The sequence below is a fragment of the Pseudophryne corroboree genome, chromosome 5, assembly GCF_028390025.1.
Source record: "Pseudophryne corroboree isolate aPseCor3 chromosome 5, aPseCor3.hap2, whole genome shotgun sequence".
NCBI lineage: Eukaryota > Metazoa > Chordata > Amphibia > Anura > Myobatrachidae > Pseudophryne > Pseudophryne corroboree.
The window spans coordinates 116129105-116149573 of NC_086448.1; the positions used below are offsets into that span (position 1 = coordinate 116129105).

General features: G+C 44.9%; 2 protein-coding genes across 2 annotated transcripts in view; one reads left to right on the forward strand and one right to left on the reverse strand.

Annotated features, from left to right (window-relative positions):
• Positions 1-1904: 1904 nt before the first annotated feature.
• LOC134929562 (paraneoplastic antigen Ma2 homolog) lies at positions 1905-5255 on the reverse strand. Its single transcript, XM_063925154.1, has 2 exons — positions 5196-5255; positions 1905-2726 (listed from the first exon to the last, which is right to left on the reverse strand). Exons 1-2 carry the CDS (start codon positions 5253-5255, stop codon positions 1905-1907), a joined length of 882 nt encoding a protein of 293 aa, XP_063781224.1.
• Positions 5256-15974: 10719 nt separating this feature from the next.
• Positions 15975-20469, forward strand: part of LOC134927326 (syncytin-2-like) — a 24780-nt gene continuing 20285 nt past the window's right edge. Inside the window, exon 1 of the mRNA XM_063921598.1 lies at positions 15975-16179. The gene's annotated coding sequence lies outside the window, so the exon portion shown is untranslated. The remainder of the gene's footprint in view (positions 16180-20469) is intronic.

Consider the following 20469-nt stretch of genomic DNA (forward strand, 5'->3'; position numbering starts at 1 on the left):
ACTATAGATGAAAAGAGGTGGTTTAAACATCGGTTCTCCGCCAGTATGGACAGAGTATTTCGAATTCCCTAAACATATACATAATATCTAGAACATAAGAAAATAAACTAACATGTAATGCCTACTATGGGACACGGGCCGTTGATCCATCCACAGAGCAGTCCTCCCATATCGAGGGTCCATATTTCTAGTCAACCCGGTAGACTATTGAAAATAGAACGGAGCGGAGGAGGGGTCCGGAAAAAGGAGAGGAGAGAGGGCAAATCAGATGTTCAAGGGGTTAGGTTGGGCTAATGTGTGGAGGAGGTACCATGAGGTAGATTGAAAGCATTTATCAATGGCTTGTTTAGTGTGTAGGGGGAGTGTCAAAATGTATGTGTCCCAGCATTGGAACAGGGCAGGGGTGAGCCTCTCCTTATGGATAGAGGCCTCCAGCCAGTCCATGGTGAATAGAAAAAATAATCTAGAGGTCACCATCGAAAGATTAGGAGGTATGTTGTGGATCCATTGTTGTAGGATTGCCTTCCTGCCAGCCGCAGACAATATCATAAGTAGTTTTTTGTTAGACCTGGGGATGTCTGGCTGGTCGGTCAAACATCCAAACAATGCCCAAGAAACAGTGCAACTAAAGGATATGCCTAAGGAGGTGGTTCCATAATGATGTACCTCATGCCAAAACCGTGACACCAGAGCACAGTCCCAGAAACAATGGAAGAGGTCGGCCCCCTCCATTGAGCATTTAGTGCATTTGCTGTCTTCTGAGATGCCCATCAAATATCGGCGTTTAGGTGAGATGTATGCCCTATGGAGCATTTTATAGGCCATCTCTTGATAGGAGCTTGCAGGGATAAGTTTTAGGGTGAGTTGAAAGTGATTTAGGAGGGATTCAGGGGTTACCGTTGAAATGTGGGAGGACCATTGGGACAGCTCTGGAAGGTCCGTGTCAGGGATGAGTTCATGACGAATACGAGTATAAATGGTTGATATAGAGTAGCATGTTGATTGGAGTAATGTATCTAGAGAGTTAAGAAAATCATTCCCTGTCAATCTCGAGAGTACATTTTTAAGATAATGTATTGCCTGGAAGTAGGCATCTCACATTCTTCTTGATAGATTTCTAAACTAGCCATTATGTATCACAAATAAGGATATTTCTCCACACTCAAACCCCATATCACTAGTCCCGATAACGGTTGTAGGGGTACATCAGTTAGGTATTTTCTATACCAGTCCTCGAATATGATTGATACTTGGGAACCACTATCAACAAGTACCTTACAAGGGTGTCCGTTTATTTTAGCCGTCATTATAGGAGACGGTCCCATCAGTCCCTCAGGCAGTACTCCATTCCACCATGTGCTCCCCATCGCGCAGCGACCAACCTCTAGGAGACCTATGGGGGGTTCACAGGTCTCCCTTGTCCGTTTCCCCGATCTTGATCTTCACTGTCAGTGTTATGGGAGGGATTACTATACATCCTGTTCGGGTTCCGATTCAAATTACATTCAAAAGCTCGATGGCCAATCCTCCCGCACTTAAAAAACAACCCCTGTTATTGACACTGCCTCGTCTACCTCCACTCCGTGTTGAATCACTAGATGTAGTACTCTGGGAAGGGTTGTTGCTGTTTTGTGTAGCAATAAATTGTTCTATCCTCTTGTTCTGTTCCTCCATTAATTTTAAGATTTTTTCCTCTAATGGGGAAGTCTCATTCACGGTTTGTATTACCTTAACCTTCTTTACTGTCTTCTCTCTCATCTCAATCAATACTTCTTCTTGTTTGATTTCTTTTAGTATCTCATTGAATCCAGGAGGTGGTTCTTTTTTTTCGGAACACCTCAATTTCTGTGCTACAGGGTCAGTCTTTAAAGCACCTCGTAATACTTGTCTCATGCGACTTTTATCTACTTCTTCTCTGGTGATACCTTTTTTTCTACAATCTTATACAGCAGTTTATCAATTCTTATGACATAGGCACTCAATTTCTCTCCAGATTCTTGAAAAGTGTGATGTAATCTTGATAGAAGATCCCCTACATCTTCCATAGTGCCGTATGCGTAGTCCAAAGCTTCAAGGTAAGTCTCCAGGGTGGCATTTGGATTACTTCTCCTGGCAGCTTGTATTATCCCCATAGCAGGTCCTCGTAGACTCTCCACCACCCTTTGTCGCTTTATTTTATCTGGACACTGCCATTCTTCAGCTTGTTGGACGGCTGCTTCTTTCCATGATTCATAAGGCTCTTCCCCTGTAGGTACGGGCACTATACCAGAGAATATCCTCAACCTCCTATAACTCCCTTCGTAATGCCATCTCTCAAGTTGGGAGACCACCCGTTCCACCATGGTCTCGAATTGTCCCCCATTCATATTTGTAGCATTGTGTCCATTTCCACTAGCCTCTCCTCTATTCACACTCTCAGGCGAGATCATCGCAGAGACGGGAACACTTGTGGAGTCGTCTTCTCGGATATTAGGACAAATAATAGACCATCTTCGTCCGGTTTCTTCATCAGCCATTATCATTAATGGTATTAGATTAACGTCTAATTCCTTTTCTGTTTCGATCAGTACAGCAATCTTCTTTCCTGCCTCGTCATCCCACTGATCTACTATATTGGGTCTAATTATTCCGTATAGTGTACCCACTTTACGTAATACAGCTTCATCCGCAGTTTCTGATAACTCTCCTCCTACTCCAATACACTTTCTGGGGTTTACCCCCTTCCTCTGACACCAAAGGTAAATGTCATCTCCAGTTAGCCCTTCTATTTGATCTGGTTAAATTAATTATTCCTACTAATACTCACTGGGATCTCAGCAGTGCCTCCATTAATGTAACACTGGTTGTGAATGTTTCTAATGAATAGTTACAATAGACGTGCCTCCACCCAAGCTCTATATCTTTAATTTTTTTAGGCTTGCTTGGGTAAGCCTAATTAATACATGTAATGTTCACTTAGTTGATGATACACTATTTACCTAAGATTAATTGTTCTCTTTTTCAGTCATCGAGTCTTCTCTGATCAACTACCCGGAACAGGATTTATGGTAAGTATATAACATTTATTATTATATCTTTACTCAGCATCATATATATATCATACTTCAGTAGTATATTGAAACATTTTTTGAGAAAATAAATTATCAACATTCAGTAAATACAATAAACATATATGATCTATCACATCAATTACAGTCTATAATATCAACTATATAAGAGTGACCCGGGTCCTCAGGAGTCTATAATGAGCTCATTGGGGCCCTTATCATTACCGAGAGTTACTTTTTTTAGTGTTAACACGAGATTTGGATTACGTGGTTACAATCCATTGGTCGTCATCCTGACGTAGGTGTTTATTCTTTTAGGTTATTAAGTTATATTCCTCCGGATGTATATTTCTAAGATCAGCGGGTATACTTTTGTGTACTTTATACTACTATTTATAATCCATATGGGGAATAGAGTATCTGTTGAAAACCTTGATTTCACAATCTTCTATTTTCTGCTTGTAGATAGTGTTATAATAAGCTAACACTCAATCTTGTCATATCACCTCAGTCTTTACTATTAATAGAAGGTGTCAAATAACTTATAGAGTAGTCGTTATTTAGCTTAGGTATTAACACTTGGATTTATATAGTTAGTTCCTCTCTCTTTCTTCTTCTCTAAATCTGAATATAGGTCACATGAAATCGTATAAATAGTAGACTTGCTTCTATATAATTCAGTGTCTATCCATTAGGACCCTCAGTCTTTGGTGCTTTTAGGCACAACTAGATAGCAATAGAGTCTAATTGTAATATTATATCTGTCTCTGCTTATTACTTATTTAATATTATCCAGAGATTCCACTAGGGGGAGCTTGTGATCCATATATATATATATATATATATGTGTGAGCATTAAATTATTTAATTGGAGGAAGTAATATGGGGGGTGTGTATGATTGATGTATGTGTGGTTCAATCCCACCTCATCCTTTCCGATGTCACTCCCCCGACTCCTCCTTTAATGCTCTGCGGCTCATCCACGTCCGTCCTTCGGCGTCTATCACAGCTGCAGCCGCCCCTCCTACCGTCTTCCTTGCTTCCCTCTGATGCACTTCTCCCAGAGTCAGCGATCTCCCGAGACTCCTGGAGGGATGGCCGGGCTAACTGGTAAGGTTATTTACCCGCCGCTGTACTCCGCCGTCTCTCTTCAGTGACCCGATGTCACAGTCTTTATCCTCCCGCTCTATTTTCCTCCTGGTAGCCGTGATTAGGGTCCTGGCGGGCTGCAGACTCCTCCAGAGCTACCGCTCCGTTCGTTGCTCTCCCCCGTACTGCCCTTCTCCAACTGTCAAAACCCTCCAACCGCTGTCGGCTCTCGTGGCTTCTCCCGCTCGAGGCACATCCCTCACATCCACGAGGGCTTCCAGCAATTTCTCGTAGTTTCCCATGCGCTTCCAGCAATTTCTCGTAGTTTCCCCATGCACACCTTTCAGTTCAATTGGATCAATATATAGTGAACCTACACAACTTTATTACATTTATATTATCTATATATATATATCTATTTAAATACGTTCAATTTGTTAAACATGTACTTTGTTTAATCAGTGGGTTACACCTAGATCCCACATTATGGGGTACGTCAGCCTGCTTACTAGCTTATACCAATGACAAGAAACCGCCCATGTATGCAGAAATTCCATGTGAATGCATGTGAAGCCTATCCCACGCACTGTTTTTCCATCCGCCGTTTTGGTTGACAATGGTGTAGCAGTGTCACCCAACATAAACATCACAATATAATAAATATCACCAATGTATCTGTCAGCGCTACTTTTGATAGAATGTCCGCCAGTTTGATTCTCCCAACTTTATTCCACAGTAGCACAGATCCCCTGCTGATCTTAGTCACTCAAAGAGAGACGAAAAAACAACCTCAGACAACAGCTGGTGCCAAGAGATGGCTCTGAATGCGGTGTACGGACCCACCAATCCTAACAGAGTCGACCACTTAACTGACACTTGCACTATTTGCAACCAGATTCTGGGGGAGATGTACTAAGCAGTGAAGAGTGGAGAAGTGAGCCAGTGGAGAAGTTGCTCATGGCAACCAATCAGCTGCTCTGTATTATTTTATAATATGTAAATTATAAATGTTACTTCAGTGCTGATTGGTTGCCATGGGCAACTACTCCACTGGCTCACTTCTCCACTCTTTTCACTGCTTGGCACATCTCCCCCTAAATCTAATTCAAATGAAACCATATTGGACCTGATCTTTCAGTATGTCTAAAAACTCATAAACTGAGTTTGTGTTTTATCCTGATACTCCGGTATGGAATAATGTATCCAGGGATTAAAGTGGGGGGCGATGAGGTGGAACTGAGTTCCACCACCTGTAATGGTATGGGGAAATAGTTCCACCGCCTCCATTGCCCTGCACAGTAATTCCAAATAGAAAAACCTGCCCCATCACCTACATCAATAGATGATGCAAGCGACGCTAGTATTACTGATGAGCTGCAGACACCTCCCCCTTCCTCGGGTCCTGGTGGCTCCATGGCCCTCCTCCATTTACAGCCCATCCCTCCTGGTAGTCACACACGCTATGTCTTTTGGACAGCATTCATCCCCTCCTCAGGTCCCGGTGGCTTCCTTTTCCGGCACGGGGTATGTGATGTTATGCTGTCACCGCTGCTGAAGTGAAGAGGAGCCATGAAGAGGAGCAGGCTCTTCATCTTGAAGACAAGATGAGAGGAGGCTGGAGGGACAAGAGAGGTGGTGAAGATGCTGGTGGGATACAGGGCATAGAACTGCTGGAGGGACAAAGTCAGTGAGCTGCTTACGTTTATAGGTGGCACTACTGTGGTCAATATGTGTAAGAGGCACTACCACTGTGGGCATTACGTGTAAAGGGCACTACTACTGTGCGCATTGTATATTAGGGGCACTACAGTGTGGCATAATGTGTATAAAGGGTACCATTGTGTAGGGCAATGTGAATTAAGGGCATTACTGATTGACGTAACCTGAATAAGGGGATTTACTATGTGGTGTAATATGAATCGGCTAATCATACATGCTGTGTAATGTGAAAAAGATTGTGCTACTGTGTGGTGTAATTGGGGGTGACCACGCTGCTTCTTTGTAAGATCAATGTCCCTTTACAAAGCATGGGAAGTAGGGCACTAATTTATAGTTTGCAGGGTGGTGCTGAAACACTAGCATTGGCTCTGAATAATGTGAGGAAAGGGGGTGGGGGAGGGGTAAATGAGTTCCACCACCTCTCCAGAACCACTTTAAGCCCTGAATGTATCATTGAACTGGGCAAACTGGAAAGCCACATTGTCTGGCTTCACGCTGGTGTATTGTCCATCCTAAGATGCATTATCGCCCTGCTACATCTATACCACTTTTAGCAAATATTTATATATTTTCCAATGTATTCTACAACCGAGGGTGTTCAGAAAGGGGGATATGTCGGTTTCCAACTGCCCCAAATGTACATCCCCACACTGTGCATTCTACCATGTGTTCTAGAAATGTGCTGTCGTGTCTAGGATCTGGGAGTAGGTACGGGATTGTATCCAAATCATCCTGTCTGCACTTTCCCTATTGGACCACAAGATCTGTCTCTGTGGAATCTCCTTAGAAGAATCCCTATTAAACTGTTATATCGTGTTATGTATTATATAATCTGACAGTGCTGTCACGACAAGCTGTTTTTGTGAATCTGTTGGACTCAGACCAACCGAAGGAGCAAGAGCTCCGGAATGCAGGAAACAAGGAGGATGAAGGTAGTTCCTTTTCATATATTTATTGACGGTAACAGAGCAGAATTAGACTGTAGGGATACAGGGATTGACTAGTTCTGGGTTGGAAACTGTAGAGAATGTCCACTGAGTGATACGAGGCCAAATCAGGAGTATTGTGAAGAATAAGCTTTAGATGGTACGAAGATGAGGCAGGAGGGCTGGGAAGACTGTTTGCTGGATGATGTGAAGACGTGAATGAAGAACTGTGAAGACTGTTTGCTGGATGATGCGAAGACGTGAATGAAAGGTACATGCTGCAGCTGGCGAACCGCCACGGGAATCCCGCTGAACTCGTGGACACCGGAGAGGGAGCGGTTAACCGTGACCGCACACTGGGGAGCTGGCGAGCGAAATGCAGCGAGAGCTGGCTGAAAACTCTGAGAAAAGTAGGACCAATAATAAGAGACGCACAGACAAAGCTGCTGGAGCACAGAGCTAGGATACTGAGAAACTGCAACAAAGCACTGGCACAGAATACCACAGTCCCAGCCTATTTATAGGCAGCAGGGACACAGGATTGGCTGTACTCACCCATCCAGCTCATTGGTGCTGCTCCTGGTCTCCAACATGGCCGTCCCCTGCCTCGCAGACACACTCGGAAGCTGCGGCCACTAGGTCCTCCCTGGCTCCAGGAAGCCGTCACCCCCGCCGCCGGCCGCGCCGCCCCGCATCCCCACACGGCCACCGAGCACCACCGGCCGCCACACGGAAGGGCCCTGAATCCCGGGACCCGTGGCGGTAAGAGCACGCCGCATGACAAGTGCTGGCAAATGGTATTATTGCCAGGACGTGGCTGGCGGCTGAGTCTGGAACCTTTAAAATGGAGGATTATAGAACATGACACCAGGGGCCAAATGTAATAGAGTGATAGTTTCAGAAAGTGAGAGATTTGGTAAGGTTTTTCAGTTTTTTTTTTTAAAAAGTGGCAATCATTTACACTGCAAAACCAGGTTGATCTTGATGTGTAAATGATTGCCACTTTAAAAAAAACTGCAAAACCTTACCAAATCTCTCACTTTTTGAAACTCTCACTGTATTACATTTGGTCCCATAAATCATGAGAGATACAGTATTATGCGAGTCTCTCCTAATTATCACAAAATTTGGTCTTTCTGGTATAGTTCCAGATTTGGGAGGCAGGTGCCCAGACCAACTGGGGAAACTACAGTATGTGATCCAATTTTTCCCTTGTTGGCCCGCCCTTCCCCTCCCCCCCCCCCCCCCCTCCCTACCCTTTACAGGGAAGGCCCGCCCTGAGCACCAGCATTTGCTATGTATTTTGCAGTGCACCTTGTTTTGCATTTCGGGAACTTGTCAATTTCAGACTGTGGTGTCACATACAGTGCATTCGGAAAGTATTCACAACGTTTCACTTTTTTCACATTTAATGTTGCAGCCTTATTCCAAAATGGAATAAATTAATTTTTCCCTCAAAATTCTACACACTATACCCTATAATGACAATGTGAAAAAAGTTTTTTTTAGATTTTTGCACATTTATTAAAAATAAAAAAACTAAGAAATCACATATACATAAGTATTCCAAGCCTTTGCTCAATACTTTGTTGATGCACCTTTGGTAGGAATTACAGCCTCAAGTCTTTTTGAATATGATACCACAAGCTTGGCACACCTATCTTTGGCCAGTTTCGCCCATTCCTCTTTGCAGCACCTCTCAAGCTCTATCAGGTTGGATGGGAAGTGTTGGTGCACAGCCATTTTTCAGATCTCTCCAGAGATGTTCAATCGGATTCAAGTCTGGGCTCTGTCTGGGCCACTCGAGGACATTCACAGAGTTGTCTTGAAGCCACTCCTTTGCTATCTTGGCTGTGTGCTTAGGGTCGTTGTCCTGCTGAAAGATGAAATGTCGCCCCAGTCTGAGCTCAAGAGCGCTCTGGAGCAGGTTTTCATCCAGGATGTCTCTGTACATTGCTGCATTCATCTTTCCCTCTATCCTGACTAGTCTCCCAGTTGCTGCCACTGAAAAACATCCCCACAGCATGATGCTGCCACCACGATGCTTCACTGTAGGGATGGTATTGGCCTGGTGATGAGCGGTGCTGGTTTCCTCCAAACATGACGCCTGGCATTCACGCCAAAGAGTTCAATCTTTGTCTCATCAGATCAGAGAATTTTGTTTCTCATGGTCTGAGAGTCCTTCAGGTGCATTTTGGCAAAGTCCAGCTGGGCTGCCATGTGCTTTTTACTAGGACATGGCTTTCGTCTGGCCACTCTACCATACATGCCTGATTGGTGGATTGCTGCAGAGATGGTTGTCCTTCTGGAAGGTTCACCTCTCTCCACAGAGGAATGCTGTAGCTCTGACAGAGTGACCATTGGGTTCTGGTCTCCTCCCTGTCTAAGGCCCTCCCCCCCCCGACCGCTCAGTTTAGACGGCCAGCCAGCTCTAGGAAAAGTCCGGGTGGTTCTGAACTTCTTCCATTTACGGATGATGGAGTCCACTGTGTTCATTGGGACCTTCAAAGCAGCAGATATTTTTCTGTACCCTTCCCCAGATTTGTGCCTCAACAGAATCCTTTCTCGGAGGTTTACAGACAATTCCTTTGACTTCATGCTTGGTTTGTGCTCAGACATGCACTGTCAAGTGTGGGACCATATATAGACAGGTGTGTGCCTTTCCAAATCATGTCCAATCAACTGAATTTACCACAGGTGGACTCCAATTAAGCTGTAGGAACATCTCAAGGATGATCAGTGGGAAAAATGATGCACCTGAGCTAAATATTGAGCTGCATGGCAAAGGCTGTGAATACTTATGTACATGTGATTTCTTCGTTTTTTATTTGTAATAAATTTGCAAAAATCTCAAAAAAAAATCACGTTGTCATTATAGGGTATTGTGTGTAGAATTTTGTGGAAAAAATGAATTTATTCCATTTTGGAATAAGGCTGTAACATAACAAAATGTGGAAAAAGTGAAGCGCCGTGAATACTTTCCGGATGCACTGTATATTGTGTATTCTTGCTTTGACATTTGTATTGTAATGTATCTCCCCAACTTGCTGTCATGTGAGCTTTTATTTTTTTGTCTACTGTTTGTTTATTTTCTTCTTTATATGCAAAATCTTAAAACAATAAATAAATACCTATATGTATCCCTATTACAAATTACAATACAGCAAATCTTTACTTGTAAAGTGCCATTTACTATGATATCTACGGTGCATTTGTGCATGTACGTGTTTCCAGCTCAGATTGCTATTTCTCTGGGAGTAATCTCCGGGTATTTCTTGGATGCAGTGAGGTGGATTCTGGCAGTAGATGGAGCAATACACCAAGGGAAACAAATTATCAAAAGAAATGTGCAAGCAAATTGTTTAATTAATATGTCCTAGCCTAACTGGATAGTTTTATTGTACAATTGTTGCCCCATTTTATATTGAGCGTGCCTTTCTACTTACTAACAAGGACAGAATGCTTTTGGTTGATCTCAATAACTGTATACTCTTATAGCCTGCTTCTTACACTTATAATAATGCATTTATATTTTCTTCCAGTCACCTCTTAAAACGTACAAGTATTCATTTCACAATAAAGAATAGTTACATCTTTTCTTGGGAGTCTATGGGGAGGATTCAATTATAGTATATGCAGTAGTTTACTGTGCAGGGAAAGGATGGAAGCTTCAGGCTTTAACCCCTAAAGCTTTTCAATTATAGCCAGGGGCGTAGCCAGAACTTTGTGGGCCCCATAGCAACATTTTGAAGGGGCCCCTGTCCCAATGCTTCTAGAGCAGGGGTGGGGAACCTCCGGCCCGCGAGCCGTATAAAGCCGGCAAAGCCGTTTGTTCAGGCCCAACCGCTTGTGTCAGTGAGACACGCCGCCGCTCAGTCTGGCGGCGGCGTGTCTCAGCTGTCAGGGCAGGGAGGAGAGCACAGCTACTATGTCTGGCGGCAGGGCCTGTGCAATGTTTCTCGACGCCCTAGGCAAAACTTCAGCCAGCTGCGCCTCCCCCCCAACCACACACCAGGTTTTAGTACATACAGGAAATGCGGTAGTACACAGAAAACAGGTTTTTACTGCATTTTCCTTTTAGTACATCCCGTCCAGCATGCTGACTCTAATGGGCCCTACACACTGGTCGATATCTCAGAACGATATTGTTCAGAAAAGAATGCTATATCATTCATATCGTTTAGTATGGAAGCACCGACGATGAAAGATGCACGTTCCCGCAGTCATTCATCGTTGGTTTTTAATAGTTTTTCAATGCAAGCCAATTTGAATGATATCGATCATCGTTCAAATCGCACTAATTGTCCACTGTGTAGGGCTTATTAGAGTGAACTTCAGGAAAGGTTGCTGCTGTAATGTTGCAGGTGCTCTGCTCAGGGTGCGCAAGAACCGCTAGACAAGGGCTGGATTAAGCCTTCGGGGGGCCCAGGGCACTTAAGACAGGGGCTGTGCCTGAGTGTTGGGTATGCGTGACCGGCGGTCAGCATACCTTCGCTGGGATACCAGCAGCGAAATGCCGGTAGGTGAGCGCAAGAAGACCCGACTGTCAGGATTCTCAAGGGGCGGGATGTAGGGGGAACTGTTTTGACCGGTTACATAACTGCTGTTTCTCTAATCCCTTGTGCATATATATATATATAATCTTTCAGACCGTCAGCTAAATGACCTGGAGACCAAGGTTCTCAACTATGGTCTATCATTTGTCCCCACCACAAAATTTGATGAACTCGGCTGGCAAACGGAGTTATACAAGTTTGCCCGCAAACTACGTTTGCAGGAATATTTTCAAGACCATGTCTCCACGACTCCTCCCGACCCACATCAAGATTTCATAAATACCGTGCGAGAATACAAATTTGATCCATCTTCCTCAAATCCATCCATTAAAACCTTCACGCGGTTGGTTGATGAATCAGTGTCTAAGTATGCGGCTGCCACCAATAACATCCATTACAATCTGTCCAAATCCGAATACAGAGCCCTCAAACAATTGGGGGATTGTAAGGATATTGTGATCCGCCCAGCCGATAAGGGGGGCGGGATCGTGATCCAGAATTTGACCGATTATAAGACGGAAGTGTACAGGCAGCTAGCGGATCATAATGTATATGAAACACTGGCAACAGACCCTACCATGCAATATAAGAAGGAATTAGACAATATCCTCGATACAACTGTCAAATCCCAAATAATATCCAACAAGCTACGCATGGCTTTACAACAACCATTACCGCTAACACCTATTCTTTTTACAGTGCCAAAGATACATAAAAGCATGACGAACCCGCCTGGCAGGCCTATAATTTCAGCGCACAAATCCATCTACCAGCCCATCTCTACATTTCTGGACAGTCTCTTACAGCCATTTATTGGACAACAACCTCATCATTTGAAAGACACCACCAGTTTCCTCAACCATCTGAAGTCCATTTCCACTGTACCACTAGATACTCTAATATGCACATTAGATATTTGTAGCTTGTATACAAGCATCCCCCACAATGAGGGACTAACAGCTATGAAGCAGTTTCTAGTACATTCTGATATGAAGTCATTGGATCACACTCTTTCTAAACTTACTCGAACTAACGCTGACGCGTAACTACTTCCTTTTCAACGGCAAATTCTACCGCCAACTTAGCGGGTGTGCCATGGGAAGTAACGTTTCCCCGTCCTTCGCGAACGTCTTCATGTTGGCTGAGGAGCAACATATGTTCTTCACGAATAAGGAATTTTCTCAATATATACTTCACTACTCGAGATATATAGACGACGTATTTATTCTCTGGACGGGGGGACAAGACAAATTTGAGGCAATGATCCGGTTTATCAACAATAGGACATCACCCATTAAAGTGACAGCCCAGAGTGACGCCAAGCAATTGAACTACTTGGACGTCAACATATCAATTACCATCGATGGACTACAAACAGACATTTACCATAAACCTACTGACAAAAATACGTTGCTCAGATATAATAGCCATCATCCCGTGGCCTTAAAGAAAGGACTACCAAAATCCCAGTATATTCGGGCAGCTAGGATTACCAGCAACCCCTCTGCGCTCAAGGAAGCACTTTCAGACGTAACCCAACGTTTTGTACACAGAGGATATCAGCGGAATATGCTACAGGATTTGGGGAAAGGGGTAGCTACTATTAAAAGGGACGATCTTCTAAAGCCGCAACTAAAGGAGGCAACACAAATTATACCTTTTGTCTCTAAATTTAATACCACCAGCCCAGAGCCGGATTAAGGGGGGAGCCCAGGGGACACATTACCCTGGGCCCCCCAAATTTAAGGGCCCCCCGTGCCTGCCGTGAAGCACTGGCAGTTTTGCATGTTTTTTTTTTTTTTTTATTAAGTTCAGCAAACTGTTTCAGAGACGGAGACAGCCTTATCTCCGTCTCTGCACCCGGCTGGACCACCCACAGCCACTAACGAGCTGCCGAGAACTCTCCTCACACAGAGCTCTGATCAGCAGAGCTCTCTGTACTGGACACATGAGTCACAGTGGAAGGAGCTGCTGAGCATGTGCAGCAGCAGCTCCTGTGCGTAAACTAGCTCAGTCAGAAATGAATCTCCTTCTCTTCTCTTAAATTGGTTAGTGCTGTGTGTGTGTGTTTCTGTAGATATGCTGTTTATTTGTAGGTATGTAGTGTGTGTGTGTGTGTGTGTGTGTGTGTGTGTGTGTGTGTGTGTGTATGCATGCATGGTGTGTGTGTGTGTGTGTGTGTGTGTGTGTGTGTGTGTGTGTGTGTGTGTTTGTAGGTGTGTATGCATGCTGATGTGTGTGTGTGTGTGTGTGTGTGTGTACTGTATGCATGCTATGTGTGTTTATGTAGGTATGGTGTGTGTGTGTGTGTTTGTAGGTGTGTATGCATGCTGATGTGTGTGTGATTGTGTGTGTGTGTGTGTGTGTGTGTGTGTGTGTGTGTGTGTGTGTGTACTGTATGCATGCTATGTGTGTTTATGTAGGTATGGTGTGTGTGTGTGTGTGTGTGTGTGTGTGTGTGTGTGTGTGTGTGTGTTTGTAGGTGTGTATGCATGCTGATGTGTGTGTGTGTGTGTGTGTGTGTGTGTGTGTGTGTACTGTATGCATGCTATGTGTGTTTATGTAGGTGTGTGTGTGTGTGTGTGTGTGTACTGTATGCATGCTATGTGTGTTTATGTAGGTATGGTGTGTGTGTGTGTTTGTAGGTAGGTGTGTAATGTGTGTGTATGTACTGTATGCATCCTATGTGTGTTTATGTAGGTATGGTGTGTGTGTGTGTGTGTGTGTGTGTGTGTGTGTGTGTGTGTGTATGTACTGTATGCATCCTATGTGTGTTTATGTAGGTATGGTGTGTGTGTGTGTGAGTGTGTTTGTAGGTAGGTGTGTAGTGTGTGTATGTACTGTATGCATCCTATGTGAGTTTATGTAGGTATGGTGTGTGTGTGTGTGTGTGTGTGTGTGTGTGTGTGTGTGTGTGTGTGTGTGTGTGTGTGTATGTGTGTGGATGTTTTGTGTGGATGTATGCTGTGTGGGTGTAGGTATACTGTGTGCGTATGTTAACAGTTTTCTTCTTGTAGTACTTGTAGTACTATAGGATTAGTTGATATACTTCATTTTGTGACAGGCAGATTATACAATCCTGCACTGTTGTAACCATCAGCTTGCCTATCCCTAGACGCAAGCAGATCATGCCTCCACATAATACTATCACCACCTACTGTGTGACAGGTTTGCGGTGACCCTGTGCCTCGCAGACTAGCCACAACGTCCAATCCTCTGAGTCTAGCTGAGCACTACAGTGTGATACCATATTGTTTTTACAGTGTATACATACGCTAATTTTCTGTTGAATAATATGTGCTATATGTTGTTACTGCCTCTAACAGCTGTCTTCTTATATTTTTTATCTATCCTATATATATATATATATATATATATATATATACACACATACGCGCACACACATGTAAGGTACATCCCCTTCCTATATACACTATATTTAGTCCTCTGGGGCCCCCCTTGTGTAAAGTACCCCAGGCCCCCTGAAGCCTTAATCCGGCCCTGCACCAGCCCCGTGGTACCCAGGGCTTTGAGAGCCTTATGGCCTATTGTAGCGACTGACCAGAAACTCTCCACATTGCACAAGAAACGACCTATGGTATGTCACACTAAGGGCAAAACCGTCAGAGACTTCGTAGTACATGCAGACATCACGAATTTCAAACTCCCTCCATCCAACACATTTCTGTTTAGAACCCCCGGGTGCTATAAGTGCCTGGGGTGTGAAACATGTAAATACATGACCACGGGAGGAGTGTTTACATCCAGTGCCACTGGCCGAACCTACTCTATACGGCATGTCCTCACGTGTACCACCACGCATGTAGTTTACTTAATAACCTGCCCATACAAATTACAGTATGTGGGCAAGACAGTGCGTACAGCCAGGGAACGCTTTGCAATGCACAGGTCCGCAGTTAAGGTGGCATTCAGTCAAAGAAAGTCCGAACAACCTGTAGCTAGACACTATGCAGAAAGTGGACATTCTCTGAGCGAACTGAATTTTCAAATTATCGATCACATTCCGAAAAATATCCGAGGTGGTGATAGAGCTGGTTTCCTACTGAAATTAGAAGCGCGATGGCAATTCAAACTTAATACCACCAGACCGACGGGTCTTAACGACAGGATACAATGGAGTGTCTTTTGAATAACTTTTCACCAACACTCATTATGCCTATTTCTGTGATGTGCAATGGCTGTCGGGCTTTGAGTAGCATAGTATATATCAATGACTGACGTGTATATAGGTACACCATCCAGACTTTTGAGCACAGAATGGTTGTGTGATGTATAATTTGTTGGACCAGTTCAGCATTCAGCAAGTCAACTACACACACCCGGCAGATACATACTTCATTTTTGACACATAGCAGAGATGTATACACTTAACACAATAGCCGCATTTTCTTCTTTCTCCCTCTGTGTCTTCCCCTTAGTTCCAGTGGCCGACACTAGTCTAAACAGTAATATTTCCCCTAAGCTTATACACTCTTATATGGTATAACCTACACAGTAAGTGTTTTTCAGTATTGCCCAGTAGATGACTATATTCATGTCACACTTGGTTCCATTTTTAGTTATGTACACCTCACAGTTTAGATCAGTGATCTCGCTCAGGACGCGAGCACACGGAGCTTCCTGGTTGCCATGACCACGATGAGAATGCCTTGACATTTCCGTTTACTGGAGGCAACCATGACAACGCCGGAGAGCCGCGCCGAGTAGCGCGATCACATGATCACAACGTCTGCACACACGTCACATCAGCTGGACGGAAGCCACTGATCTTCCCTGCACTCAGCTGTCCTTCCCGCCGACGGGTCCTCCTCACATATAAAGGTATGTTTTATTGTTTTACATTCACTTCTTGTTTGCTCACCTTGACAAAGGGGTGGTCTATGCCCCGAAACGTTGGAATGCAAATTGTAACTATGATTCATTAAAAGCACTTTCTACAATTTTGCACAAGTCTCCGAGTGCCGCTGTATGGATTAGAGTTGTCTTTAGAAATGGATTTCCAGAGGGCACCGGAGCATGATATCACCAGCTAGGTGAGTGCCGATCCGCTTGCAGCAGCTATATATATATATATATATATATATATATATTATAATAAAAGAATGAAAGGCTAACGCTGCTCCTCACCTGTTTGGGGGGGGGGGGGGGATTTGAGTGTTTTTTCGTGCTGGCAGACACTATATGGCGCCCGACCAAGCAGTTCAAGTGTTGCTCCGTCCAGGTGTGCACAGCCACTGGCTCTGATATTACTGTTATGATGTTCCGTCATTTTGATGGGCTGGTAACTAGTGTATAATATATATATATATATATATATATATTTATATATATATAAAACACAACAGTATCTTTATCTTGCGCCAAGTTCAAAGCAGCACATATATATAATGTCATCTCTTTCCCCCTTCCAGCACCTCCATCCCTTATATATTTAAAGATGCACCCTCACTCCCACCCTATGCTGTATAGATTAAATAATCCCCCCCACCCCTTAAGTATTTCCCCCCCCCCCCCTCTCACCCCCACCCGTTATATATTAAATGAAGCTCTCACCTACCCAACGAGCCCCTGGTCCTTTATCCTGCCATATGTGGTGGTGCAGTAGGAGGGACCCGACCCCTTGACCGCCCTCTGTGTTGCGATCATGAAGGGTAGGGCGGGAGGGCCCGCAGGGGCAAATGTAGGATTTCTAAGAGGGGGTTTCCAGATAAATGCTATACATTTAAAGAAAGAAAAAAAATATATATATATATATTAAACACACACACACCGCCCTCCCCATTCAATGCAATTCAGCAACCAGATGACACTCCATGGGTGTTAAAAAAAAACAACACAGAAAAACTGTGGCTGTATAATTTTTTATAAGAGGAGCTATTAACTCTGGGTGTGTGTGTATGGATATATGTATGTATGTATGTATGTAAATATATATATTTATTACATACACACATATAAAATACATACACATAAATTAAGGTCACACTTAAACATCTGGAGGAGCTTGGAGTCCTCCTGACAATCTTATGCTGCATAGCAGGGCAGCCGACTGGCTGCCTCTCCCTGGAGCTCAGTGTAGCCATGTACTTGCCTATCCCTTCGCTGCTGAGTTCCTGCTGCTGCCAACATTCCCGGGTGGCGAGTGTCCGCCGTTGCCGACTGCCCGCCATTGCTGAAGTGCTGCGGGTGCCGACTGCCCGCTGCTCCCGCCTCTGCTGAGTTCCTGCTGCAGCTCCCCTCCTCCCTCAATACATTGCACAGGAGCCACACGTGGCAACATTGATCCCTGCAGCGGCAGTCACTCTCAGTGTGACTGTGTAAAGCTGCCTTCGTCCGGGAGTGGGGGCGCTGTAATATTAATGATATGCAATCGCGGGGTGGGGGTTATTGCGGAGGAGATCGCGGACACCTGTTGTGTGGGGCGGAAACATGTGGAGCGTTACTCCGGAGAGGAGCAGGAGACTGTTGCTAAAACAACTGTAACCATAGCCGTCAGTGCGCTGCTTACTCTAAGTGCATAGAGTATTGAAGCTGCTGCCGATGAGATACATTCACACTGACAGTGCAGCAAGGATGTCGCGGCCGCCCAACTGTTACGGCAGCGGCTTCAATACTCTATGCACTTAGAGTAAGCATCGTGCTGACGGCTATGGTTACAGTTCTAGCAACAGTCTCCTGCCCCTCTCTGGGGTAACGCTCCACATGACAAGAAGGGAAGCATTCATCTGCAGCGTGAGCTGCCGCCCTCCAGTGGTCTGCGCCCATAGGCAGCTGCCTAAAGCTGCCTAGTGGTGGCGCCGGCCCTGTCTGGCGGAAGGTAAGATCTCAAACCAGCTGCCGGTTCGTGAGTCAATCAGAGCTCGCGGACCGGCAGCCAATCAGGAGCCGCCGCTGCCGGTCCGTGAGCTCTGATTGGCTCACGAACCGGCGGCTGGTTTGAGGTCCTACATGCCGCCGCTGCCTGACATAGCCGCGCTCTCCTCCCTGTCCTGACCCCCTGACACCCGAGACACGCGGCCGGATGGAGCAGCAGCAGCAGCGGTGAGCAGCACAGTGGGTTAGGGGGGCATTGTGGGGGCATTTGTAGACCTGGCACTGTGGGGGCATTTGTGGACCTGGCACTGTGGGCGCAATTGTGGATCTGGCACTGTGGGGGCAATTGTGGATCTTGCACTGTGGGGGCAATTGTGGGTCTGGCACTGTGGGGGGTCAATTGTGGATCTGGCACTGTGGGGGCAATTGTGGATCTGACACTGCACTATTAGGGGCATATGTGTATCACATCCCATTTTAAATGGCCACACCCATTTTGTGGTACGCACCTCTAAGGGGCAGACCTACTGGGGGGCAGGGTAATTTTTAAGTTGATAATTTTTGTATGGCCCCCGAAGGATTTTATAAATATCCAAATGGCCCTTGGTAGAAAAAAGGTTCCCCACCCCTGCTCTAGAGAGACACCTCTCTGCAGCAGTTGTTAATTTTATGCCCAATAATAGTGCCCTAGTTCATTTTCTGAACCATAGTAGAGCCTTATTTAATGTTATGCCCCATAGTAGTGCCCTAGTTTCTTTTATGAATTGTAGTAGTGCTTAAGTTCATCCTACTGTATGTCACATTTCAGAGCTGCCAGTACACATTATGCCTCACAGTACCCCCAATTCACATTATGATATATAGTGCTCCCCATTCATATTGTACCTTATTAGCGCCCCGGGTTCATATTATATAACATTAAAATGCCCTCCAGTTCATTTTATATCACACTACAATGAGCAAGTCTATATTGCAGGCCCCAAGGAAAAAGTTTGAAAGGATCCCTACGTACCACCCAATTGTGAAAAATATATATAAAACATGTGACTTTGACAGCGAAGGTGGGCCCCTCTCAGATCCGGGCCCCATAGCAGCTGCACTGCCTGCACCTATGTTAGCTACGCCCTTGATTATAGCCCCTTTTCCTTGTGCGCTAAATAACCCACTAACGTGCTTTAAGTCCCAGAGCCATGGGTTAGCAGGTTTGCACCACATGCGATCAGGTCATTTAACACAGATTTTTGTTCAAGATTCCTCAGGCTCAAACAGAAATCTGCATTAGCTGCAGCCAGATCGTGCGCTGCCGGGGGATATAATTGAAAGCCCCGGCAGATCAATTAGTCTGCTGTAATTAACCGCTATATGCGTTTGAAGAGTATTCCAGTCATGTGGCAAAAAATGACTTGTGATTCCATTACTTACCTAAAGGCACTGTAACCTTATTTACTATGTTCACTGTGCATTTGTCTAACCTAAATATTATTAGGTGTTGAGTGTATAAAATCTTCTTGTGCCGCCGGCACCTGGGAGTAACTGGGTGCACCTCTGAGCATTCTATGGATGCTCCAAGTGCCTACTATCCAGCCATCCTGCATGCCAAATACAGGTGCCACAAGTCAGTAACATTGTCGCTTCCCTGGGTGGCAGCACCGTTTGCTTACTCCTAGCTATGGCTCTTAACTGGAACCTTGATTTATTCACTCATGACATCAAGGGTAGAAACAGCTCAAGTACTCTTGAAAATGATGATGACCATATATATTGGATGCACTGCCGATTTTTTTATGCAGTTGAGTGATTTCTTTCTACTGCACACGCATCATGTGTGCAGAGTCTGTGCACACAGAGTCACAGGTGCGACTAAGATGCATGGTCTGGGAGGTGAGAGGGAGGGGGCTACGCAGGCACATGGAGTTTTATGGGCGTGTTATAGGAGTGTCGCAGACGCGTCATTGAAGTGGTTGCAAACTCAGATGCTGAATCATTCACACTGATGCTCATACTTGCCAGAAAATCTACATCTAGTGTAGGGCTGGTGCAACGTTCTATGAAGCAACCGATTGCAGCACCAAAAAGACACACCAAGCATGATTGCAGTGTCTGAGGACTCTCAGTGTGGGCATCTCATAGGCCCTACACCCTGGGCGACATGAGTGAAAGATATGAACGATCTCGTTCATTAATGAATGAGATACCGTTTATATCTTTCAGTGTGGTGGCATCATCGATGAACGATGCGTGGCCCCACGCTCGTTCATCGCTGGTGCCCCGTCGCTTGTGCATGCAGGCCAATATGGA